This window comes from Vidua chalybeata, chromosome 6 (genome assembly GCF_026979565.1).
Source record: "Vidua chalybeata isolate OUT-0048 chromosome 6, bVidCha1 merged haplotype, whole genome shotgun sequence".
NCBI lineage: Eukaryota > Metazoa > Chordata > Aves > Passeriformes > Viduidae > Vidua > Vidua chalybeata.
Window position 1 is genome coordinate 6073566 of NC_071535.1, and position 26681 is coordinate 6100246.

Below are 26681 nucleotides of genomic sequence, written 5' to 3' on the forward strand. Positions count from 1 at the left end.
TGGGGCGGGAGCGCATGTGCGGAGCGGCCGCGGGGTGAGCGCGGGGCCGGCGCGATCAGCGCGGAGCCGGCGGCATGAGCGGCGTGCCGGGGCTGAAGGAGGACTTCGAGGAGCTGCTCGGCGCCTTCCAGCAGGCAGACACCGTCCGCTTCGAGCGCTTCGCCGAGCTGTGGCGGGAGCGCCGCTTCCACACTATCTTCTAGTGAGTGAGGAAGGGAGGGAGGGGATGGATGGCTCCCGGCCGCCCCTCAGGCCAAGCCTCGCCTTCCCCTCTCCTGCCCCTCACCTTCCCCTCTCCTGCCCCTCGCCAGGCCCGCAACCCCCGGTGCTCGGCTTCCCCCCGGGGTAGGCCAGCCTGCGCCGTGTGCCCCCTCAGGCCTGGCTCGGGGAGAGAGTTGCCTGGCTGGGCTCTAAAGAAAGTGGAGCATCGGTCCCTCTGTAATGACGGAAAAGAGTCTTAAATTCAGTGTATTTCGTGCATTAGCAATGTGTGCCATTTGAGCGCTGACTCCGCAGGGGGCTTGGTGCAATCCTCGTGAGATTTAAAAGTGTGATCGCAGGACATGCATGTTTCACTGAATCATAGAATATCCTGAGTCGGAAGGAACCCACACGAATCATGGAATCCAACTCCTGGCCCTGCACAGGACACCCCAAGGGTCATAGCCTGTGCTGAGAGTCTTGTCCAGACTCTTCTTGAACTCTGTCAGGTTGTGATTCTTGGGGTCGTCCTCTGCAGGGCCAGGAGTTGGACTCAGTGATCCCTGTGGGTCCCTTCCAGCAGAGGACATTCAATGATTCTATATTTTTAAAACATCTAAAGCTTGTTTCTGCATTACAGATTTTTGTAAAGCCTGCAGTTTTATATGTATGTGCTTTAACATGCTGCTTTTTTTGTTTGTTTGTTTGTTTGCTTTAGTGGTAGAATAAGAGCTTTGGAGAGGAATAAGCTCACAAAGAAGACTCTAGATCTGGCCCAGCAGTACTTCTTTCCCCCCTACTCCTTCCAGATCCGAGTTGGTGCTCTGTACCTTCTGTATGGGCTCTATAATGCCCAGCTTTGTCAGCCAAAACAAAAGGTAATTGTTCCTGAGGTTTTATTCTCAGGAGATACTAGGCATAAGATATGTGGTACGCTGCTGTCTGCTTTGTCATCATAAACGGTTAGGGCATTTCCTCTTGCTTTCTTAAAATAAAAATACTTAAAGCCAGATTGGAAGCTATTGGAAAAGGCAGAGATAGAGAATGTGTTCATCAGCTGTAGGGTGCACCCCATTTACAGCCTGAGTTACTCTTTAGAATTCCAACAGAATGGAGACTGAATTATTTCCGCTTCCAGCTAACCAGAAAAGGAATTCATAAGTAGGTTGAGAGGGCGTGTGCCTGAATGACACTCTCCTTGCTGCTTTTAGGATAGGAGAGCAATATCTAAAGGAATTACAAACTCAGTGCAAGGAGAAGTGGCTTGCTTAGGAACTTTGTGATCTGTGTTGAGTGCACATGCAAAATTGAGTCCAAATTCTTTAAATAACAAACTGAATTTGGAATAGTCTACAATGATGCTGTGATGTCTCATATTTTGACCTCAGAGGAATCAATAACTTTTTATGAAGATGAATTTAGGCAATTTTAAAGCCACTGCTGAATAGCAGCTGTAAGAGGGTACATGAGTTATCCAGAAAGTTAAGCAGAGAGAAAGGGAAGTGGGCAGAGTGGATGTGACAGGAGAGAAAGGAAGAAATAAGGGAAAGAGAACATTTATGAGCATTTCAGTGGCAGCACGACCTGCTATGAGTATTGTTTCCTAATCACTAGTGAAAGGAAATGTCCTAGGTGCAGACTGTTTTTCACACACTTCAGAATGTGAAGAATGAATGTTTTCAAGTGTCAGAAAGGACTTGTGTTCCATGTCACTGTCAAAGAAAGTGACATAATAATAATCTTAGGTGCATAAAATGATGATGGTAATAACGAGTGTTATAGTGGGATCCTTTCTGCAGCTCTGGACATCCAGGTGTTGTCACAGTGGTCAGCTCAGTTAATTTTTATGGTTGAAGTATTGCTTTAACAGTATGTAACTCTTTGGTTACAGATCAGAATCGCACTCAAGGACTGGCCTGAAATCCAGAAATTTCAGCTGGATCTGCTTGACTCCCAGCACTATGATGCAGCCTATATCTTTAGGAGACTGCGACTTGCCAGAGCCTTCCATTTCACAGCAATGCCAAAGCTAGTGAGTTATTACACTAATGACTTACATTTTAAAATAAAATTTTTAAATAAAATGCATCCTTCAATGCCTGACAGTTCAACAGCACTTGTGGTTAGCTCCGCCTTGAGGCTGTGTTAAAATGCAATATGTGTGGCTTTACATAGGTAGGTGATGAAGAGCTTAGAGGGTGTTTGAATGCTTCTCACCTGAAAATATTTTTTCAGTGTCTAATGTTCCTAATGGATTTGAGATGTCTTACCAGTTGGGGAAATTAGTCTAGGTGCTGGATTAAATTCTTAACTAGAGAATAATTTGTGAAAAGTGCTGGCTCTGCGCATGTGACAGCAAAGCTGTTGTTTTATGTGGTTTTATGCCTTTCAGTATCTCCCATCTCCTGATTGATGGATATGCAGTAATAATTCTCAAGAGGAGGTGCCTTTTAAAGTTTTCTTTTAGGTTACAAACATTTCCTCTTGTTTTAGCTGACCTACAGAACTAAGAAGAAGATTGAGGAAAATTATTTTAAAGAAGAATTTAAGGACCCGAGTAACAGAGTAAACAGCCTCATCACTAATGATGTATTGGAGGTCAGTAAACTTTAAACTACAGATTAATCAATGGGGTTTGTTTTGTTTTAATTTCTCTGTTGTCCAAGAGCTGCAACTTCTCTAATCAGCAGTCTTGTCCTTTTGTGACATGCAGACTAAGGTAATTTTACCAGACACTCAGAAATGTGGCATTTAGTTTGGAAGAATTGTGGTACCTTTTCCAATACTGAAATATGCTCTAATGTTTTGTGGTTTTGCCTCAGTAAGATGTAAAAGGGTGTAAATGGTTAATTGTCACTTAGAGAAAAATGGAAAATGGGGGAAGCATGTTTGTTTTGATATGTCTGCAGGTTGCAACTGGAGGCTTGATACTTGTGATAATATGAATTTACTTACCTGCAAGTTCATAGCCTTCTCTCACCTTTATTTCTCCTTTCAAACATTAGGTTTTTTTATTATATGATGCATTTGATAAAATGCATTTTATTTTTATTATATGATGCATTTGATAAAAACCTGAGTAATTCAAGCCAAGTAAAGGTTCTCATATCAAGCATAAAGATTCTTATATCACTCAGTGATAGAACTTCCTTTGCAGGGTTTTTCATTTGTCGCTGGCAAATGTGTATCAGTAAGGTTGACTGCAGTGGTACAGAAATCTGTGAAGTAAAATGTTTTCTCCAAAGAGATGAAAATAAACCACAGTATCAGAATGAGCCCTGTGTGAACAGTGGCCCTGAATAACCTTCTTACTTCATAAGATACTCCTTCTTCTTTAGCTTATTTGATGAGTCAAGTTCTGGTTAACAGGATTCCTTGGCTCTAAAACTCAAATAGTCTAACCAGAATCAGTTTCTAACATTCCTCCTGGTCTAATGATCTCCTTGGAATGGTTTCTATATCCCTGGGTTTGTACATTGAGGACTGTTACTGCTTTACTGCTGGAATCTTTTTTTTTCCTGAAAGACACTTTTTTTTTTTTAATAATTTCAGGAACTGATGAATATTCACGACCACTATCAGAAAATGAAGTGTGTCATTTCAGCTGACAAATCCCAGCCAGACAAGGCCCTGAGCTTGATAAAAGATGACTTTGTGGTTAGTCTCAAAGACATAACCTTGGAACATCAGGAATGGCAGCAGAACAGAATGGTAGGTACTACCAACCACTATGCTGTAGTGCCTTAGCAGGTTGGGTGAAGGAACTGGATTTCTTGGTGTGATTACCTCTGAGCTGGTACATCTCAGACTGAAGGGGAAGGAACTGTGACACTGAAGGCATGCACTGTGTGAGGCCTGAGGCAGGCATGTGGTATGGAAGAAAGGACTTGTGGGTGGTCTTGCCTCTGGGATACCACAACTGACTGCTGAGAGGGAAGCCCTGACCTCATGAAATACCTCTGTAACACATTCCTGGATCAAAGAAAGGCCACAGTGTAAGGTAGATGTAGAAAATGGGCATGTGTGTAAATACTTTTCTTGTTTTTTGGAGTTCTTGGATTTTAGCTTTCTTGCATATCACAGCTATTTAAAGAAAAACACTTTTCTTCCCCACAGGAGTTACTCCGAAATTCTAAAGTAACTAATGAAACAGAAGACAAAAAGAAAGAAGAGATTTTCCTACAATCAGAGGTAAGGAAACTTTGCTACATTGCACAGGCCAAATCTGTTCATTTTTTGACTTCAGATCTCAGACTAAGCAGTGTAGGCCAAAGTTTGATAGTGCCAAAATAAATTCCAAGGACAGCTGGTGGGGCTGGTTGCATGGTTTTGTTTTTAACTCATATTGTTTTCTATTGACCTGCGAGCATTTACTGCTGTGACAGCTCTTAAATGATCACCATAAAAAGTCTCTCTCAGGTAAGGAGGGAAAAGAGCTGTATTTTCTCAGCCAAACTCCTTTACACTTCCGCCTGGAGTTTCAGCTTAAGGCAATATTCATTTTTTATGCTACAGAATTGTCTCATGTTGTCTCAATTGTCTGCTTTGAATTTGAGGAACATGTGAAGTTTTGAATTTGATTTTTTTCCTCCTGGGCTTTGTAACAGTGAAGGCAACCAAAATTATGCTCTGTCTTTTTAATTAATTTTTTTTCCTTGAAGTACCATTTTGGTGGTGTGGAAATTATGTAGAACTAATTATAGAGTTACAGCTGTAGTGAGAGACTGCTCAAGTGGTTGCCTGATGTAATATTTCAGTAATATTCAGTACTATAATAGAATAAGAATCTTTTCTGACTGGACTCTTGTTTCTTTACAGGGTTCTGAAAGAGCAAATGCCTTGGCCAGAATCAAATACAAGTCTTATTCTGCAGTTGTTGAGGTAGGTATGAAAATTGATAATGGGGATGTATTTATTTTTCAAGAACAATTTTAAGTACCAGTTTAATGTAAATGTAGGCTCAAAAAGGAATGAGTTAAAACTGCACTCTGTAATTCAGTTTTTTGAATGTTTTAGTTTTCCTAACACAGAAGGGAAACCCAAAGCTCTTAGTCTTCTTAGATTTATGGAACAATGCAGATAAGGCCTGTGCTTGGGGGATTTTCCTTTACAGGGCATCTTTTAGTATCTACTCTCTGTTTAAGTAGATGGAATTTTAAGATGTATAAAAATACATGAGAGTTTCATTGCTCAGAGTCTTTGTATCTTAGATATTGGAATCTTGGAAAATGCCTGTGAAAATGGGACTTGGGAGTTTAAAGTCAGTTGCAAGTTCTTGGAAACTTTGTTTCAGTAGCTTCTACCTTAAAATAATATTGTTGGTTTGTCTTTTTCTCAGCAGTCCTATGAGAAACATCTCAACTTCCTCTGTTTATTAAAATCTCATATCGAAAAACGTGTCATTAAATGAAACACAGCTCTGGATTTTATAACAGTCCAGACTCATGAAAGTGCAGTGATGTTTTCTAGGCACTTAAGCAAAATATGATGGTAAGGAGGCTTTACAGGACAGCAGTTTTTGGAAGTGTTTCTTTTGTGTAGGGGGATGCAGCATGATGTGGCTTGGTAGTAACAGAGAATGGATTGGGAATTAATGAATGTTTCATTATCTGCATTTTGAGTTACACACCCATTAAATCATAGAAGGGCATTGTCCTGTTAAAGCTGAAGAACAGCAACTAGGGGGAGTCCTCTCTCCCTCCCTCTTTCCACCTCTATCCCTTTTTCACCCTGACATCAAGTTGATGCTTTGGTCTCTGCTGGTTTGTCAGGTGACCCACAGCAAGATCTGGCTGTAGAAGTTCAGCTTTTTTTGTGTCATTCAGGTTTCCAAATCCAGGAGACATCGTCAAGTGCAGTTGGAATCCTCTGAATCAGGATCCGGTTGTGGGAAGTCTCCAAGTCGAAGTAAAAAAGCCAGCAGGAGACCACAGCCAGCAAGGAGAGGCTCTTCAGAAGTTAGAGGTACTTCTCCATTGCATCCATGAGCCTGGGGAGGTTGCAAAAGTTTATCCATTGCTTTGCTAGCTGGGTTAAATTTTGCTGTTGATCACTGAGAAGTTACTTTTCCTAAGGAAATTCTTTTTCTGATATCCAACTTTTCAACTGATAGAAGTTGCTCTGCTGTCTAAATTTTTTGTTTACTCCTTATTTGTTACAGTTTAAATGAAACTAAACAGCAAAATGGTTTTGGCTTGTCTTTATTTTTTGGCTTGTCTTTATTTTTTGGCTTGTCTTTATTTTGAAGATGTGAATTTAATTTCAAAGTTCCAAACTCAGTTTTCAGACTTGCTTAGCCTCTGCTAGGGGAAAAAAAAAGTTACTGAGGAAATTAATCCCTCTTCAGAGATGAGCATTAGGCAGTGTTGCCTTTGCTTGTCTTTAAAAGAGAAGATGAAGTGTTTTGGAGCTGTAAGGGCACTGTGAGTTATTGAACTGAGTTGGTGATTAATTTGCTTTAAATTGGTAATGTTAATTGCTTGTTATTGAAGGTTTCTTAGTGAGCCATGTGGAAGGTACTGTGAAAAGTAGGTTTGTCTGCAACATTTGACAGTGTCTCAGGAGAGCAGCAGTGAACAATCTTTTAACTACTGGATGAGGGATGTAGAAGCAAAAAAATGCTGACAGTTTTTCCTCAAAATCTGTGTGCAGGTGAAATGCAAGTGGCCAAGGAAACTGTAACTCAGCATATCGGGATGCCAGTAATCATAGAAGAGGACTCAGATGAAGGAGGTACAAGAGTTGCAATTCCAGCAAACCAGTGACTTGTTTTTTAATATCCCTCTGCTGTGTTTTTCTGAAACTAAAGCTGATATTTGGATCATGTCTTGATGAGCTAGATTTGCTTTTAGCCTGCAAATTGTTGCATGAAAATTGAAGCTTTGAAATGCTGTGGCAAAGTGCCCAGAGTAATATTTTTCTGCACAGATTTCATTGTAGTGTGTTCAGAGTTAAAATTGGTCGAGTTTAAAGCAGTCTCATTCTTTGTAATGTCTTGAGGAGTTCCACTGTGTAGGGAAAAGTGATTTTTTTGCTCAGTCACCCACTTACAGAAGATGCCTGTTCTGGTAACTCTGTGAACTTAGGAAAGAATAACCTTGACTGCCCTCACCTTTGCTGAGGGGAGAGAAGGTTCCTCTCTAGCCTTACTTTCAGCTGGGCAGTGTTTCATGGATTGAGCTCCAGTACAGCAATAGCATCCTCTGCTGTACTGGAAGTTATCTGACATTGTCAGGGGAGGACTGGGAACTGCACCAGGGGAGTGAATGGCTTTGCTCTCTCTCAGGTTACTGGAAATAATGGGATTTTAATTGTGAAGCAGTGGTAAAGCAGACTGCTCAAAGCTTACAGTGGAGTTGCTCTGCAGAAGCATCAGTGTTGGATGATGTTGAGCTGCTTTGCAACTCAGAAGCTTCAGGGTCTGTTCTCAGCTGTTTGAAAACATGGCACAGTATAAGAAATCTTCTGCAGTTAATTCACTATCCAAAATTCTATGTAATGGAAAGATATTTAATACAATTTAATACATTTAAATGTATTAAAATACATTTTTAGTGACATTGTATATTTATATTTGCTCCGTTTAGAAGCAAAGGAGCATCTCGTACTGAAGATTACATTCTCTGGTCACTTTTATTTGTAGACAGTGGGAATTCATTCAATTTTAAATGCTCAGATTGAAGGTGCCATGGAGCATTTAATATTGTACTTTGTTTACTTTCCCTTCACTTGTCCACTTGTTGTGGACAAAAAGTTTCTTTCTAAATCAGAAACCTTCTCCATTTCTCAGAATTTTCCAGTAAATTCTGAAGCATTAAAAATACCCATAAGCAGTCTCTTCAGATATTTTGTGAGTATTCCATTTGTGAGATTCACAGCAAAATCTGAAAGATGTTGGTGAGGAGCAGAAAGCTTTTAAAATGGAATAAATTTTGAAGTACAATATTCATCAGTGGAATTTCAGGTGATACTTTGAATCATAGTGTGCTGTAGAATCCAGAAAGATTTTTTTTCATATTTAAAAATCATGGGGAGAGGGACTGGGAGGGGATCTCAAGAGCTCATGTTAATTTCCTGTGCTGGATAGAATTCATTCTACTTGAACAAATCCCATGAAGGAAGATGGATTTAAAAGCTTGTAAAAAAAACCTTCTCTTTATTTTGTTTCAGGAGTATCTCTCCCCAAGAGGAGAAGACTGTTTTAGAGGATGCAGTTGGAGAAGCACTAATGTTAATTTTAATGACAAAATGAAGATGTCAGAGGTAACACCAAGTGCTTGTTTTGGATACCTTGGAACATAAAAGAAGTGTCTGGGACTAGAAGCACAGGTGATGTTGGAATACTGGTAGTGACTGGGATACTTCAGCTGTCTTGTGGTGCCTTTATTCACCTGGTGAATGCTTCTTATGGGAGACTGAAGTTGCTGTATCCTGGCTGAGGTGGAAAAAGAAGGCTCAGAAAATATTTCCCCATGTAAGATATGTCTATAATCCCTTATCTGTGAACATTAGGTTATTGACTGTTGAAAATTAGTACAATAAATTATTTTTCATGGTTGACTTGCTCCATTTTATGGTGTGTAAACTTCACTGCTTATCATGGTTTGGTCCCACACATGTGGAAATGAATTTGCTGATAAGCTTTTTGTTGTGCCCTGTCTCCAGCAGATCTGGAGTTACTGTATATTCAAATGGAGGGATGTAAAGGGTGTTCATTAATTCTGCAGATAACCCTAAGCTGTACAAGGGGAGGACTGAAATTCAAAATGATCTTTATAAATTGGAGGGGAATGAAAGAAGTGGGTGCAGAAATAAACACGGATCTCAGCATTGAGAACAGGCACAGCATGGGGAAATACTTGCTTGGTAACAGTGCAGTAGAAAAAGCAAATGGGCTGAGAATCATCAGCTGGAATGTTTTCTGTAAACACTAAAACAGTAGAATTTGTGTCACTCAGCCTTAAAGATCCCCATCTGACCACAACAGTTTAAGAAGAATGTGGAGTTACTCTCCTTGGAATTTCTCCAGTTGATCACAGCTGTTTTTTCAAGAAAGGCAAAGGAGTTAAGTGTCCTTTTCTACAAGAAGAAATAGAAATTAGAAATTTGAAAGATTTTGAATACAAAAAGAACCTAATTTGAATTAATTAGTTGGTCAGTATGACTCTCAAAGTCTGGAGAAATTAAAATGCTCTTACTAGAAGAAAAAAACATTTCAATGGAGATACAAATGGTTTTACTATCAAAGGTTTCCATATTAAATGTGTTGGTTGGCAAGGAGAATGGGCCAAAATGAGGCTGGACACTGGAAAAGCTGATGATGAAGTGCCAGTGTTGCACTCAACCTTGTTAATGAGAAAAGAAGAAACACTTTGTAATAAAGCCAAACCTTACTGCACTGTAAACTGAACAATCAAATATTCAGTTGAGTAACCAAAGTCTTGATAGTCTAATCCAAAAGTCATTATTAGCTTAGATCTAATTATTACAGAAGAGGAATACTTCTACACAGATTAAAAATCCCTATAGTGGTAACAACACAGTTAAAGTCATCATACATATATTTAGTTTCTACTCTTTTTTTTTTCTGGTTTATCATTCACTCTTCCACTGCTCTCTTTGTGCTGAGGTTGGGCTAAGGCTGTGGATGGTTCAGATGTGGCCTTCTTAAAAGGACTCATCTATGGTTATAAATGTTTTGGAGGTATCATTTCTGTAAATTTTGAACAGCTTGATTTTATTTGGGTTTTCTGACAGTGACAATGCCTGTGCTTTTCTGTTGCCTGCACAAACCATGCCTCTGTGCATTTCTTCTACTTTTTGATGAGCAGGTACAAAAAAAACCAGAAGAGACCTCAAAGGGAAACTTAATCAGACTATTTTTGCTCAGTAACTTGTTTAAGGAACATGTTTAATACTGTTCCCTGCAGTGACACTTTTTTGTAACGTGACCATCTAATTTGCCTCTCCTCATACCTTTGAGCCATCCCAAGAGCTGAAATAAGGGGTGGAATTTGTCACAATTTTTGATACTCAGTGACATGAGTCCTCCTTGCACTCCTCTGCAAATGATATACAAAGTGTGCAGAGGCTTGGCTAGGCACAAGGATGGGTGCATTCAACTAAGTTATTTTCATATTGTAATCATGAAAACAAATTTGTTTATAAAATTGCATAGATGTAAAATGGAAGTCATGATTAAGAATAAACTTAGAACTGCTGACTATATGCATGGTGATGTTTCAAAACTAATCCTGAGAATTTAGAAGCAGCTGTAAGCAGAGTTTCACAATGCTGGTGTAATATTTAAAAGAAAAAAAAGTCCCTTGCTGCAGTCTGATGGGCAATTACAGGCTTTGAAAAACAGAAGAGGGACTTCCTAAAATGCTTAATTGAAGCAAGCAGCTGTCATTAAAAAAAAACCTTCAACAATAATTCTAGAAATCCAAATAGTAATAGTAGTAGTAGACTTTCTGGGATCTAAATTCTCTCCTACTTGTAGCCTCAGCTACTGCAGTGGTTAAAGTCTGCAAAGAAATTTAATCACTGTAATGCCAGCCTAACTTACAGTTGTGCTGGTTGATAGGAGTGAGGCCATATGACAGTGTGTATCTGGATGTTGTTACAGTTTTCAGAAATAAATTGAATAAATGTGTTTTGGCTGAAGCTTCTCTGAGGTAGATGCACAACTGTCTGTTCATCCAAAGGCAATCACCATTTCTTTAGCAAAGGTGAAAGATCCTCTTAGTGGAGGCTTGAGCCAGTGCTCAGTGTTTGCAAGGATAATGTGGGTGATAAAAAACAAAATACACCTAACCTAGACGTGACATCAGTTTACAGAATCACAGAATCAATTATCTTGGAAAAGACCTCTGGCATCACTGAGTCCAACTTTTGACTGATCACCACCTTGTCAACCAGAGCATGGCACTGAGTACCATGTCCAGTCTTTTCTTGAGCACCTGGAAACTGTTTTAAGTGAAAGTATACAACATATTTTTTATTCTTATGAAAGCAACCAAAGATCTAATTAAGTCAAAGTAAGTGCAAAAGACTGGACAAATTAAGCTCAAATACCAGCTTGGGAATGCTCCTGTAAGCAGCTGTGCTCAACCTGGAGGTTTTTGCAGCCTTCAAACTGAAGCTGAAACAGCAATATGGGAGTGATGTGAAAAAATTCCAAATGCTGTGGATGACAGTGGAGATCTCTGTGTGTGTAGCTTAGTGTCACTGTAGGTATCACCTCTAGAATAACTGGAGAATCCTACAGTAAAAGGGATTTTGCTGTTTAAGGCCAGATTGTTTACTGTGAAATTCTCCTATTAAGTAAATCCATGTTGGTACCAATTGCACATCTCTACTGTAGTGAGCACAGAGAAAAATTAATTAATCACCATCTGCATAAAGACACATTACAAAGCTGGAGAGACTGTTCCACTTATTCTAAACTCTTTCTTTTCCAGACTAAAATCAAAAGCAGTCTGCTTTCTTTTTGTTGCTTTTTTTTTTTTTTCCCCAGGATTCTAAAGGTAGACCTGATCCTAAAGGACTAAAAGATACTTTGAGGTTTATTCTGGTGTCATACTTAAATGTCTTATGTAGCAGGACTCTATGCAGAGTGTTTGTATTCTCTCATCACATGAGACCTGCATAGCAGGTTTCTTCAAATGACACTATTTTATCCCTTCTTGTCTGGAATGTTTCATTTTGAAGTTAATTCTGCATCTGGAATTGCCTATTTAGATTTTACAAAGCTTGCTAAGTGGCTTCCTCAGCCCATTTTCATCTTGGTCCTCAAACCTGGGCACGTGATTAAGCCAGATAATGGAATATTTCCCTCCTCCATGTGCAGCCCAGCGTTTGGAAATGGGACTCCTGGAACTTCATCAGCTACAAGGAACTGAGAAAATGTGCTAAGCTCTGTCATTCTCCTAGCACTTAGGACTTAGAATTGTAGAAGATCCTGAGATGGATGGGACCTACAACAAAATTTGAAGTCCAACTCCTGGCACAGCAAGGGACATGGCAGGAGTCACACCAGGTGCCTGAAAGCCTTGTCCAAATACTGAACTCTGTCAGCCTTGGTGACCAGTGCCCTGGGGAGCCTGTTCAGTGCCCGACCACCCTTTGGAGGAAGAACTTTTTCCTGATATCCAACCTAAACCTCCCCTGACACAACTTCAGGTCATTCCCTCAGGTCCTGTCACTGGTCATCAGAGAAGAAATCAGTGCCTGCCCCTCTCTTCCCCTCAAGGGGAAGTTGTAGACTGTGATAAGCTCTCCCCACAGTCTCCTCCAAGCTGAACAGACCAAGTGACCTCAGCTGCTTTTGCATGGCTTCACCTCTGGGCCTTTCACTGTCTTCATAGACCCTGGGTCAATCTCTATGCTGTGACATAGTTTGGCTGTAATAGAAACCATCAAAGGAATATCTTTCAGCTGTTTGAGCTTTCTGTAACAGACACCAAACTGCTTCCTCTTTAGTCACAGCAACATAAACCTGGGTATGGGACATCAGGCAGGACATAAGAGCCAGCCCTCAGCTTCTAAGGACAAAGCTGTTGCTGGAGATGGGGAGTAACTTGTTTTTTTCTTACATTGGAGTTTTGTGTGGGTTTTGAAAAGTGAGGTAGCAATTAAATCCGAGAGACAAGCTCAGTGCACCCTGCTGAGCAGGTGATTCTGACACGGGGCTGCGAGTTGTCACTGTCCGTCCCGCTGGGCTGGGGGTTGCCTCTGGTAACCGGTCAACCAACCGGTCAGCCCAGTCCTGAGGACCCATGAAAAGACGCGGTACAACATTTTGGAAGACGCAGCGAAGCCCTTGCCCTCCCCAAGCTGCATTTTGGGGTGAAATGTGGCAGAGCCCCGGCGCCCGGTGCCGCCCCGGCAGAGGCAGCGCTGCTCCCTCCCGCGGGACCCCGCGGCCGCGCCCGGCTCCCCCCGCTGCCCGCGCCGGGCGGGGATGAACCGAGCGGGGCCAGCGCGCACCCTCCGCGCTGCCGGCCGCGTCCCCGCGGGGCTCCGCTCCGCGCAGCGAGCGCGGCTGCCCGGGCCGCGGCCATGGCCACGGACGGTGAGTGCGGGCGGGGGCGGCGGCCGCGCCCCGCTCTGGCCCGGGATGAGGGATGCTGACGGGAGAGGGAGCGGGATGCTGATGGGAGCGGGATGCTGCGGAGAGCAGGATGCTGACGGGAGAGGGAGCGGGATGCTGCGGGATGCAGGATGCTGACGGGAGAGGGAGCGGGATGCTGCGGGATGCAGGATGCTGACGGGAGAGGGAGTGGGATGCTGCGGGATGCGGGATGCTGATGGAAGCGGGGCACTGAGGGATGCTGATGGCCCCGGGGACGGGCACGGAGGGGGAAACCGGGCTCAGCTCCAGTGGCCCTGCCCCTGGGACGGTGAGGACCCTCCGCCGTGGGGCCCGGCGGGGTGGGAGAAGGAGGTTCGGGGGTCGGTGTCCCCCTCCCCGGGCCGGCTGCGGGCGGTGCCCCTCGGCCGATGCCCGCGGGTCTCACAGGGAGCCGTGGCGGGCTGTGCTGCCTGTGTGTTTCCCACCGAAAGGGCTCCTGTGCACAGACACGAATTTTAGGGAGAATAAAGGAATAGGAAAGCTGGCTTTTGAGACATTGACGAAGAGCAGGTGTTCTTGTAATCATGGGGGACTTGTCTGTTTCTGGGAGCCTGGGAGTTGTTGGGTTTTCTTATCACAGCATAACGATTTGAGGGAGGATTTTTGAGTGATGAGGGTGTTGTTTTGATTGATGGTGTTGTTGACTCACCCTGGCTCAGCTCATGGTTGTGACAGTGGTGCTGCTGCCAGGTGTTTCCCTTAATATTTCAGATCACAGCATCAGCGAGTTGCTGAATCTGAACTGCTGATATTAGACACAGTCCTGGCAGTCTCCTCCTGATTTACTGTAAAAATGACAACTTCAATGCTTCTTGAGGATTGCTGGGTTGATTTTGCTGCATCTTTTGCCAGCTTTGGGGAAAATAATCACGTGAGCCTTTAAGAGATGCCAGGATGTCATATAGCAGTGTATGAGCTCTCAGGAAAAAAAATCCTAGGCTTGAGCTTTTTATTAAAAAGCTTAATCAGGAGTCTAATTTCTCTCCCCCTTTTGCCATTTGGTGATGTCCCTTTGTGTTTGCTGTTCTTCATTTTCTTTCTGTGTCCTTAAGGAAGGGTCATCTCAGGCAAGGCCCAGGCTGATGGGTGGAGCTGTGGATTTTCCACAACATGGAGGAAATTTGGTGCTTCAGCGTGGCCTTAGCAGAACTAGAAACTAACCTGGTTTGTTTAGAGTAGTATTAGTACACTTTTACCTTGCAGAATCTGTGCTTCCATAATTTAGATTTTTCAGCAGGGATCCACATCTGACAGTTGACTCCTCATCTGTTTGAAAATTGCTAAATATTTTGATTGAGAAATAATAATCTGAAATGAAAAAGACTGGAGGGGAGTCTGAAGTTAAAATGAATAAATTGGCATTCCTTGGACTTGGTGTACTTGTATTAAATTCCACTTAGATATAAACTATGATTCTTATTGAAGTGGGAAAATCTGGATTGTTCTGTTTGGCTTTATATCCAACCTCAGCAGATTTCCTGTACTTGTATGGAGCAGTGCTACCATCAGCAGGACCGGGGGATTCTCTTGTCTGGGGAGCTCTGGGAGGAGCAAGGGCATCCTGAGAGCTCAGGTAGTGTCCACTTCTGTCCTTGTGTCAGAGCTGTTCCTCTGAGAAAGGCAGAAAGAACCAGAAAGTCTCTCTTCCTCTGTGATTCTGGGCTGCCAGAAGAGGTGGCAGTGATGACTTGAGGTGATCAGAGATATATTTTACAGCTGTCTGCTCTGGTTTAATTGCTGAATAATTCATTGTTCCTGCTGGCACAAGGATCAGAAGTGAGGGAAGTTTGGTTTCCAGTAATTATGGCTTCAGCTCAATTGGAAATGAGTTTAGCTTGGACAGAGTTCAGGCCAGTGCCAAACAGAACTGTGGATCATTTGACTACATTTCTAATGGTTTTAATTAAAGATGTGGGAGCCAGTGCTGTTTAGCTCTTTATTGATGATCTGGATGAAAGGATTGAGTGTGTGGGTGACAACATCAAGTTGGGTGGGAGTGTCGATCTGCTGGAGGGAAGGAAGGCTCTGCAGAGGGATGCAGGAGGCTGGATTGATGGACCAAGGCCAATTTTATGAGACCACAAGGGGAAGTGCCAGGTCCTACACCTGGATCACAACAACCCATGTACCACCACAGGTTGGGGGCAGAGTGGCTGGAAAGCTGCCTGGAGAAAAAGGATCTGGGGGTGTTGGCAGCAGTGAACATGAGCCAGTGTGCCCAGGTGGGCAAGAAGGCCAATGGCATCCTGGGCTGTGCCAGAAATAGTGTGGCCAGCCAGATCACAGCAGTGATTTTCCCTCTGTACTCTCACTGGTGAGGCTGCACCTCAAATCCTGAGTTCAGTTTTGGGCCTCTCGTGCCAGGAAAAACATTGAGGGGCTGGAGCACGTACAGAGAATGGAAGAGAGATGGGTAAGGGTCTGGAGAACAGGTCTGATAAGGAGCACCTGAGAGAACTGGGTGGGCTCAGCCTGGAGAAGAGGAGGCTCAGGGGGGACCTTCTGGCTCTCTACAACTCCCTGACAGGAGGGTGGAGCCAGGTGGGGGTCAAGTTCTGTGTGGAACAAGCAATAGGACAAGAGGAAATGGCCTCAAGCTGTGCTAGAAGAGGTTTAGATTGGATATTAGGAAAAAAAAAAATAATGGAAAAGGTCGTCAAGCATCAGAACAGGCTGCCCAGGGCAGTGGTGGAGTTACCATCCCTGGAGGGATTGAAAGGAAAGGTAGATGTGGCACTTGGGGACATGGTTTAATGTTGGGCTTGGCAGTGCTGGTTGGGCTTGGTGATTTTAGAGGTCTTTTCCAGCCTAAATGATTTCATGATTTGATGGTATCCTCATAATATTAAGACCATTCTGTATATTTTAAAATCAAAGATCTCCCAAGAGAATATATTTAAAAGAGGAGACATACGTGTGACTCTTCGGAGTAGTTTTTAAATACTGGAAGTATATTGACTTCCATTTGAAAGTTCATGTCATTGTATCTTGGTTTTGGTTTTAATTCTTGTTTCATTTTGATGTAACATTGCCTAAATTCTTGCTGATAATAGACCTGCATCACATCTGGCTGCATTGAAGGCAAGTCTTAAAAAATGTCTGCTTTGTGGAAAATACTGATTGCACTTGTGTGTTCTTTTCTAAACATGTGAAACACAGGTACTTCCACAAAGAGCCTGCATTTGTGCATATGCACCTGTCCCTCTGAGAAAACATTTAGGTACATAGTCAGACTTCAAAGTAAACTGGAGAATATTTAAAATCTGTTTCCTTTCTGTTTTGATGCAAGGGATGGGGGGATATTCTCCAGGGATGCTGTTTCTGAGCAGAGTTTGTTTTTCACAAAGAAAGGCACCTTTATATATCTTGGAGGAGAGGATGGAGAGGGCTTCACTGAAGAACTGGGCTGCAGTTACAAAGGTACAGAAACCATAAAGAGCCCTACAGCCAGGCTTATAATAACATTTTTAGAGGTTTGAAGACAAAAGTGAGTTAACAAACCAAGTATTTTTGAGGTTGCAGGGCACCTGAAGCCGAATGCATCCCCGTAGCCTTGTTACTGAGGGCTGTAGCACGGGTTTAATATGCTATTGTCACCATGAAATGGGTCCTGTTCAGTGCAGAGGGGTAATTATGGAGGAAGTGTTGTGGGTGTGGTGTGGCTGAGGATGTGCTGGAAGCACTGTGGCAGCCAGAGCACTTCCAGCTGTGTCAGGTTTTGGGAAGTGCAGCACTGTGCCTTGCCTTTGCTCCAAGTAATGATGCCAGCCCTTCCTCAGGGAGCCATCTGCAGGAGTCTGGGATGTTTATTTGCCTACTAGGAGTGTTCTTTTTCTTCCTGTGCACATGGGGAACAAGTGAATTCCATGTGGGTACGTCCTTCCATGGTGCTGCTCAGCTGTAGAGACATCTCTTAAGTAAAGAGGAGCAGTCATAATTATCAGGGGACATTTCTAAAAACATCAGGCAGCTTTGTGTTGAAAAGCAGCCTCAGATGTGCCTTAGGTGGGTTGATGTCATGACTGATGGGGTTGAGTAGTCACTAAGGAGACTTTGTGTTCATGTCCCATTTGTGTGATCTCTTGTTGAAGGCTCTGGTTCTGCACACAGAAAGTTTGATCAGTTTTTCAGCAAGGGCTTGAGTCTAAGCTGTCTCAGAGCTGGCAAGCCACTGCCTCTACAGACTGGTGTGGTTGGTTGTTATTTAGGCACTCTGACTTTGCACAGACTGTTCTTTGTGTAGTTTTGGGAGATGAATTCCCAGTCAGAGGAGAATATGGTTATCAAGCAGATACATATACACCCATTTGATTACAGTGGCTGTAATCAAATTCAATTAGGCATGCTTTAATCAATCTGGGCTGCTAAGTTATTTGTGCTGTCTGGAATGAACTTCTTGGATACCTTCCTTTTTATGTTTCAGATAGATTGGCTTTGTGTCAGAGGGTTAAACAGGGGGGTAAACAGTTAAACAGTTAAAATTTCCAAAATTATCCATCAGCAGCTGCAGGACTTGGTTAAAGCAATGAAAAGTGACCCTGTGGCAGCCTTCTCAGTGGGTATGAGGGGGACAATATGCCATTTGTGAAGTCCTGAGAAGAGCAGTGCCAAGAGGAGATATGATCTCAAGCAAAGTCTCTGATTGCATCAGCTGACAGGTTGAGGAGGACAGAGACAGTGTTAGCCAAAGAAGGGGTACTGGGGTGTCGAGGTCTCGGGGTTATGAGGGTCAGGGTGACCCCGAGATCGTAAAGAGTCTTTGCTTCCCTAGCTCAAAGCAGCCAAAGAAGGAGCCTGGAATGTGCCCGATTGCGTTTTCAAGGTTGTTTATTTCTTCTTATCTAAACATTCTTTCTCTGACCTGCTGAGCTCTGCCTAGCAAGGAGGCCACGGCATTCTGCCCTTTTTACCAATTTATTACCAATTCCTATCATCTATGTTAGACTGTGAATCTCTGCCTTAAGCCAATAGAAAAGTGTCACCATCACAGCAAGACATGGAGGACAAGAAGAACAAGAAAAAGGTCAGGACATGTCCAAATTCCTCCATCTTGTAACCCCTTGAACCCTATTCTAAAAATCCCAAAATTCTACTTTTCCACCCTGTGTTAGCTCAAATATCACACTACTAAAACCCTTGTGGCTTGTAACTCCTCATACAAAATTGACAGCTCTTTTCACAGGCCAAAATTGAAGCCACAGGTGTTTTTGACTTCGTGCCAGGGTCTCCGAGACCCCTGCCAGGGTCTCGAGACAGCCAGGGCAGCCAGAGGGGTGTCCTGGACTCTGACACTGGGAGGGTATCACAGAGCCCACCCTGCACACAAACCCACAACATTGCACTTGTTCCTCCCTCTGCTTGGGTGGCATCTCTTCATTAACTGGGTGGCATCTCTTCATTAACACTGCCCCCGTTTCTGGCTCGGAATAACCTGTGTGGTGCTCCCTGGTGACATGAGGAGTGCAGGGTCCCTGAGTGGCACTGGGCAAGGGCAGGCATGGGATGGGGCTGGTTTATTTTCTTTCTCAGGGCACCTTGTCCCATTCTGACCCCTCTGTTCCACAAGTTACCTTTTGTGCCTCTCTCTGTCCCTGCAGGAGGCACAGCTGGGACTTGTGTTGGGATTCTGCCACAGAGTCCTAGAATGGTTTGGGTTGGAAGGGGCCTTAAAGATCATTTAATTGCAACTCCTCTGCCATGGGCAGGGACACCTTCCACTGGACCAGACCTTGCTTTGATGCTGACTTGGAGACTGGGGGGGGTTTGCTTCTGCTCCCTGTTTGCCTGTGCTGTAATAGTGCTTTGTAAATAGTAATAATAATAATAATAATAACAAGAAGAAGAAGAAGGAAAAAAGGCCTTTTATTCATTGCCACAAGGACTAAAAAGTTATTTGTTATAGCAGCTGATATTTTTGCCTCATGATTTACTTCAGATCTACATATTTAAGTAAAATACCTATTACTGTTTGATGAAGGTATAGATTTTAGTTTATTATTATATATTATTTAGTTAGTTGTTTATTATTATTATTATTATTATTATTATTATTATTATTATTATTATTTAGTGACTCAAATGCACAAGACACTGGGTGCCTTCAAGGAGTGGGAAGTCAGTCCTAATTAGCTTTCATTGGCTTTGGTAGGGTTTGGGAACTTGCAGATAGTGCTTACTCCTACAGCTGGCAGGAGTGTTTTTAAGATTGTTGTTATTCTTAAAAAAAAAAAAATACAGGTTTTCAGATACCAGAACTACTTATGCTGGGACAAAACCAGAGTTTTCAAACACTTAAGCACTTATAAAAATGTGGAAAATCAAAATGTGGTTTACATCTTAGGAGTGTTTAGGAAGCATAGTCAGATAATGTACATCAATTTTTAAAAATTCCCCCAAATGTTTCCCATCACATTATTCTGACAACCAAATGCTTTCACAGCTGCAACAAAAATGTTTGGTAGCTGAACAAAAACCCAGTAATTTTAACAAAGATCTACTCAAGCCCTTTTGGTGTCTCACTGCAGTGAAAGAAGAGAGCTTTCTAAAAGAATTTATTGCTCTTTGGTGTGGTACTTTCTCTTTTCCTAAGCATTATTTCTACCAGTGTGGGGAGAGGGATTCTGCAAAGAGAAGGCATCTACACAATGCTGATTCCTGCTGGTAATGTGAATTTAGTCTCAAGATAAACATTTGGGCCACTGTTTAAAGGCAGTTATTGGGATCTTGAGGCTGTCTGCAGAAAATAATTTGTTATGCATTTATCAGACAATGGCAGGGGGACACAAAGCACTGTTCAAGAGTGGGAATTTCTTCTCTCTTGTTTCCTAGTGGCTCTTTGGAACCAACATTTTCCATCAATAACTTTTGTTGAAAATACTTAAGAAGGTTTGTTGTCTGAAACCCATTTTGCATAACATGCCTTGGTTATGTTTTGTGCTTAAAATCTTTGAGTCAACCCTGAAGAACAACACAATCACCATAGAAATTACACAAAATGCTTCATGTGTGGGTGGGTTTTGTCCTCTTTCTTGTTTTGCAGCACTTGAAATCTTCAGAGTTTCTCTCCAGAGGAGCAGATAGAAGGAAAGAAGGCCTTTTTATTCATTGCTACAAGGACTAGAAGGTTATTTGTTATAGCAGCTGATATTTCTGCCTCATGATTTACTCCAGATCTACACATTTAGGTAAAATACCTATTACTGTTTGATGAAGGTATAGATTTTAGTTGGTGAAGTTGTGATACTTGCCTTTAAAGTCTTTAATAAATGTGCATGCTCCATGAAACGTGCGTAGAGTTACAAATTATTTTATTTTCTGGGTGCAAAAATGACTTTAGAATTTCTGTAACATCAACACTGCAATTATATTCATTGGTCATCATATGGGGGATACAACTGTGCTGGGAGCACTGCTGAAAAATTAATCCAAGAGGTTCTGTTGCTGTACTTCAGAGTAAATGCTTGTTGAGATTTTATTGAAGCTGTAAGAGATGAGATGTACAAATGCTCATAGGATTTTGCAGCAGTGCTTTGGGTTCTGTTCTGTAGTTTGAATTACTTGGTCTGCTCCCTGCATTTCAGTATAACATTAATAATTGTTTCCCCAGCTTAACTTGGATTTTATATGATTGTTGTATCACAGACTTTTCAGTGGAAGCAGAATGCAGATCATGCTGAAGTTGGAAGACAGCCTGTAAACAAATTAGGGTGTATTTCCATGATTTTTAGGGTGCATTTCCATGATTTGCATTGGGAAGTTCTGCCGTGTTTTTTGAGGCAGTTCACAGTGAGGGATCTGACAATCTGCAGGTTTTTCTGTCTGTGCTGTTCTTGCTGTGTATCAGAGTGGTTGTCCTGCCTGGCTTCAAGAGCCACGTGCCAATGTTGTCATGGTCTGAACCATGTGATGTGCACCTAACCATGCACTAATTACATGTTTATTACTCATTGCATAAGACCCATGTGTAAGGGACACTTCATGGGTGGAAAATAGTGATCCCACCACCCAGCTACAGAGTCTTGACTGTATCTGATGATATTTTCAATTTAGCCCAAATACTGGCACCCTCACCTCTTACATTACCCAGGAACCCAGGCCATGACCTCATCTATCCAAAATGACAAAATGACCAGAGAGCTGTAATTTAGTAAAGACAAATGCTGTCTGTGCTGGTACAACTCAATGTGCCCTGCTTTGGTGCTGCTCAGGATTTCCTCTTTGTCACTGGGGCGTGTGCTGTGAAGGTCAAGTGGGGCAGAGGGGGCAGGGGATGTGCTGTTCCTTGCCCCTCTGAAAATTGGTTTAGGTATGTCTGAGTCACAGAACGGTTTGTGTTGGAAGGGACCTTAAAGATCATCTTGTTCCAACTCCCCTGCCATCCCCTTCCACTAGACCAGGTTGTTCCAAGCCCCATTCAACCTGGCCTGGAACGTTTCCATGGGTGGGGCTGTTACAGCTTCTCTGAACAACCTGTGCCAGGGCCTCAGCACCCTCAGAGCCAAGAATTTCTTCTTAATATCTAATCTGAACCTACTCTCTTCCAGTCTGAAGCCATTACTCCTTGTCCTATCAAGAATTACATCCTTCAGGCTCTGTGAAGATGTCAAGGTGACAGTGTTGCCACTTGCTCCTCAGCCCTGGCCTCCCAACCCCGTAAGCTACTGTTGAAAAATCACTTGTTTTAAGTCTCAAAAAGCATACACACCATGACTGACTCTGACCTTTACTCTGCTTACCTCTGGTTTCCCAATATTTCTCCTGCAAAAACACGAGCTAGAAACAGAAGTATAAAACAAAGCTGACCTTCTCTTTTGTGCTGACTTGGGTCCAAGTGTTACAGAGTCAAGAAAAACAGCAAATAACTTAAATGTGCTAGCAACTCTGGGAACAGAGCTGCGGGTCCCCCTTTCAGAGTAAAAGGAATGGATTGAAGATTTCCCAACAGGCAGGCTCAGGTGGGGAAGGAGTGATGATAGTGGGCACATTTGTTTTCAGTGCTTCCACAGCAATGGCTATGCACAGTATGTAGTCATTTATTTGCCTGCTGAAGGCACAAGGACAGATCTCCAGAGCTGCTCTTCTCCCTGTTTGCCTTCCCATGGCTTTCTTGCTTTTTTGGTTCAGTTCTTTACTCTCTTCACTTCCCCTCCAGGGTGATGGAAAACTGGGAGTTGTGCTTGGCTTACTCACTGAAGAGCTGGAGACCCCGAGGGAAGGTTTCCTTCTCAGGCACTGCAGCAAGGTCCACGAGGAACTGAAACAGAGCAGTCACACAGGTGCAGTCACCTGCCAGGTGTCTCCATGGGAAGCCCTGCAGCCTGTGTGGATTGCTCTAAGTCAATCAATGTGAGAGGCAGAGCAGCATAAAGGGAGAATGTGCCCCTTTCTTGGGCTGGAAAGAGGAGCCTTCAGAGTCCTGAGCTGCTGCCCACGTTCTCCGTGCTTGCGGCAACCACTGGAGCATGAGCAGAAAGTCAAGATTGCCTTGAGTCAGGAGACTTTCTCACAATGGAGATCACAATGGGCTTGTGCCCCTCTGGCCTTTTTCTTTGGTCCACTGAACATTTAAAAGGAGCAGCTCCAGCAGGGTGTACTGAGAGAGGATTCTTCAGGAGGGTCCCACAGGCCAGGACAGTGAGCATGGTAGGGTTCAGATCCTTCTAGACAAAGCCAGGACTTCCCCTCAGGGCTGGCCCACCTTGTAGCCATGCTGGAAAGGAAAAGTGCTGCCCACATGATCTCACATGGTGCTTCATCTCTTTAGTAATAGATGATCTCACCAGGAAACGTAGGCAGAAGTTGCTGTGCTATGGGTTATGGGGAGGATTAGGTATGAAAGAGTTCTGCTGTTTTGGTTCATGCTGTCATGGTTTCTGTGAGCAGGTGGGTGCCCAGGGAATTTTAATGCAAAAAATGTCAGATCCCCTAGGATTAGGTGTCAACTGACTGATGATTTTGAGGAATGAAGTCTTGAATTTGGCACACAAAAATAGCAGTTGCGTGGGACCTTGTCACCGATTTCCTTTGGGAATCAACCCTTTTCTGAGAACTTTAACTTTGGGATTCTGCTGGTGTTCAGTTCTAGTATGTAAATATTCATTCACCAAGTCTCACTCTTCTGCACTCTGCCCCCAGTGCCTCCCTGTAGCATTTACTGTGCTAATGGGATGGCAATGGGTTACATGTTGCATAATAAGGTGAGGACTGTAAGGCCTGAGCTTCACATGGCTGGAAATGTGTTAGTACCATGATAATCACAAGGTAGCAGCTGTCTTACCCTCTCCTTTTATTTTTCTTTTTGAAACCCACTCCACTTGTTTTATAATTACTTGGGCTCATTATGAGTGCAAAAATAGCTCCTCTATTTAAAGAGAACAGATGGTTTTTCTAATGATTTTTCCTTAAGACTGAATGAGTTGTGGTTGAGTCAGAAACTGCCAGCCCAGAAACGTATGTTTTGATTAGAGAAATACTTGATTAGGTTAACTGAGTGTGACTCAGTGTGATGTACATTTGGGCAACTTAAAAGCTTCCCAACTTTGTCTTGGATAGAGAGTGCAGTACATCTCTGAGGACAGAGTAGCAGGGAAGGGAGTGCAGGTGAAGATGGATAAGCCAAAGGGATGTAACACTTTCAGGAGGACTGGGAAGCATTTAAAACATGAGGACACATTTGTCCATTCACATCTTGCTCCTCAGAGTGAGGTCTTTGCCAAGAGCAAACTCCTTCCAGTTTCCACCTCTGAGAGGCCTCTGAACGAGCCAAGCTTGGACCCAAACTAAGAGACAGCTAAGGGTGGTCCTGGGGACCCAGCCTGGAGGAGAGGGGAAGAGAGAGTAAGCTGTAGAGCAAGTTTGCCTTTGGGAAGTCCAAAGTGTCATGAGAGGCAGCAGGGATTTGGTTACACTGAGACTTGATAAGTTGAAGACTTCAGAGCCATGTTTGTGACATCCAGGAGAGCGTGTATTTTAGCAGACAGGTGGTCTTTTCTGACTTTAATAGAAAAGGAGATAGAAGATCTCCTGAGCGGGCTCAGTGTCACTCAAGGTGCTTTAGTTAGGCCATGGAGAGAATTTAATGTGCTGTAATTTCCATGCAAGCTCAAGCTTGGTGGGACAGGGTACAGCAGAGATGATGAGGAGCTCAGCAAAGCAGGTAAACTTCAGAGAATAACCCCAAATCTCTAACTTCTTGACTATTTTATTATGTTTGCTGGAGACTAAGGGATTGTGATGCCTCTCTGAGACCTCAGTCCTCTTCCAGATGCTGGCATGTAGCCAGAAAAACTCTTGAGAAATGTGTCCTGTGCTCCTTTCTTTTGTGACTGAAATGGCATGCACAAAATGCAGTCCTTGATGTTCCCACTGTAATCCAGCACTTGGTCTGGGTGGTGTCCAGGACCATCTTCTAGAGGCTCTTCATTTCCTGTGGCTGTGTAAGTCTGAATATAAACTCAAACCTCTTTGAGAGGATCCCAGCAGTCCTGGTTTTGTAATTCCCAGCATGTCTTTTAGCTACTGGGCAGCCATTCTTTTATCTTTTTTGCTTTTTCCCCAGTTCTTATTTCCATTCCCTTTTCCCTGTGTGGCTCATGAAGCAGAGACCTCCTTCTCCAGACCTGATCTCAGTGTTGCTGCTGTGGCACTGCAAAGGTCAGCAGGCAGCTGCCAATGGGCAGCAGGAGGGTGGCTCAGCCATGTCTCTGTGCTCTTTGAAGGGTACTTTGTGTGTCTGTGTCCCTTCAGGCATGTCCTGTTAAGTGCTTGAAATGAATCATCTCCCACAGCACTTGTGCAGTTTGATGTGGGCAGTGACAAACCAAACCAAACAGATCCTGGCCTTATTTCATCCCCTTTTTGTGGGCCAGGACATCAAGGCAGACACCACCTGCTGGGACAGCATGTAGGTGTGAAGCAGGAGCTCTGGAATGATGTGTAGAAGATGCTCTGCCAATCCCAAAGGAGAAGGATGAGATGTACCAGCCCACCTCCTGTTACAAGGGTGATGCAAATGTGTCCATGTGGCTGTTAGGATGTGGTATTGACAGAGACATTTGCTGTAGTTTGATATGTCAGGGTTAAGTTATGTTTTATCCTCTCCTTGCTGGGTTATGAATGGAAAAAATTATTACATTAAGCTGCTTGAAGGTATGTAGGTATGGTAGCGAGCTGTGTTGGAGGATCTTTCATTATGAATCTGAGAGAAAGGAACTAGAACTAATTTAAAATCAAAGCAAAGCACTCACAGGAGCAATATCCATCTTTCTCTAGCACTGCACAGAATTTGGATGCAGCAGGTCTGAGTGCATCAATTTTCCATCCTGAAAGGATCAGGTAAATTCCTCATCCTGTGATCTGAGTTACAGGAATAGTTGTGGCTCTGGGGAAAGGAGCCAGTAATTAAAACCACAATATTTATTTTTCTCTTTGTTAAAATCTTTATTTCTATTTTTTTAAAATGTTATTATCAAATTTCTATTTGATATTGAAAGTCCTTCCTAAAAGGCCATACCTTATTTCATAGATGTGCCTTCCTAGATAGAGGCAGGGGCAGGTGAAATATTGTCCAAAATACACTGACAACCACCTGAAGAGCTTGAATCTGAGTTCTTGTCTCAATTATTGGCCGTGCCTCATATCTGGTAGACAGCACTCCCCTCTGTGGTGTCATTAGAGCCGATTTTGTAAGAATATTTGCCTAGATGCTGGAATGAGAAAGTGAGAGAGGCTCTAGAGGGCAGTGCAGCATCCCTGTGATGGGAGTGCCTCCAGGATTCGTTCATAGGAATCTTAACTCTGCAGGATGATTGCTTTAAATAGATAAAAAAGAAGATAGAATTAAGCAGTAGTTTTTGTTATTTCACAGGGAGTTTTTATTGATGAAATTTTTTTTTGCACCAAGAAGACTTAGCCCTCTTTTTAGAGGAGCTTTGAACATTAGACTGGCTGTACTAATTTTGGAAAGGTTTTAATCTCTTAAAAAAAAAAGTACGATGTTTGTGTACAATTTATGGAAACAAACAAACCAAAGCTCATCCCTCCTGTGCACCTAGCAGAGCCCACATAAGAACTATTTGTTTTCACATTGTTTTTCCCCTTCTCCAGCACAGCCTTATAATGCAACATGTCCTTTGACTGGATGTGTTCCTGTTTCCCTTGTAGAGAGATAAATCAATAAATCACTGTTTCAGCAGAGCACAGCTTGAAGCAACATTTCCTTGTGCTGGAATGATTTGAATTCACTTCAGGTGGGAGCTCAGATGTGCCACACACACCTGCCTGCTGATAATATTCCAGGGCTGCATCCAGAATGGCAGGGCGGTGATTCAGGGTGTCAGCCTGCTCC

At 43.0% G+C, this 26681-nt stretch overlaps 1 protein-coding gene across 1 annotated transcript; it reads left to right on the top strand.

Moving 5' to 3' along the window:
* SNAPC1 (small nuclear RNA activating complex polypeptide 1) lies at nt 1-8769 on the top strand. Its single transcript, XM_053946740.1, has 10 exons — nt 1-202; nt 920-1079; nt 2093-2233; nt 2695-2799; nt 3754-3912; nt 4318-4392; nt 5020-5082; nt 6027-6165; nt 6853-6933; nt 8371-8769. Exons 1-10 carry the CDS (start codon nt 75-77, stop codon nt 8403-8405), a joined length of 1086 nt encoding a protein of 361 aa, XP_053802715.1. The 5' UTR covers nt 1-74; the 3' UTR covers nt 8406-8769.
* The last annotated feature ends 17912 nt before the right edge of the window (nt 8770-26681 follow it).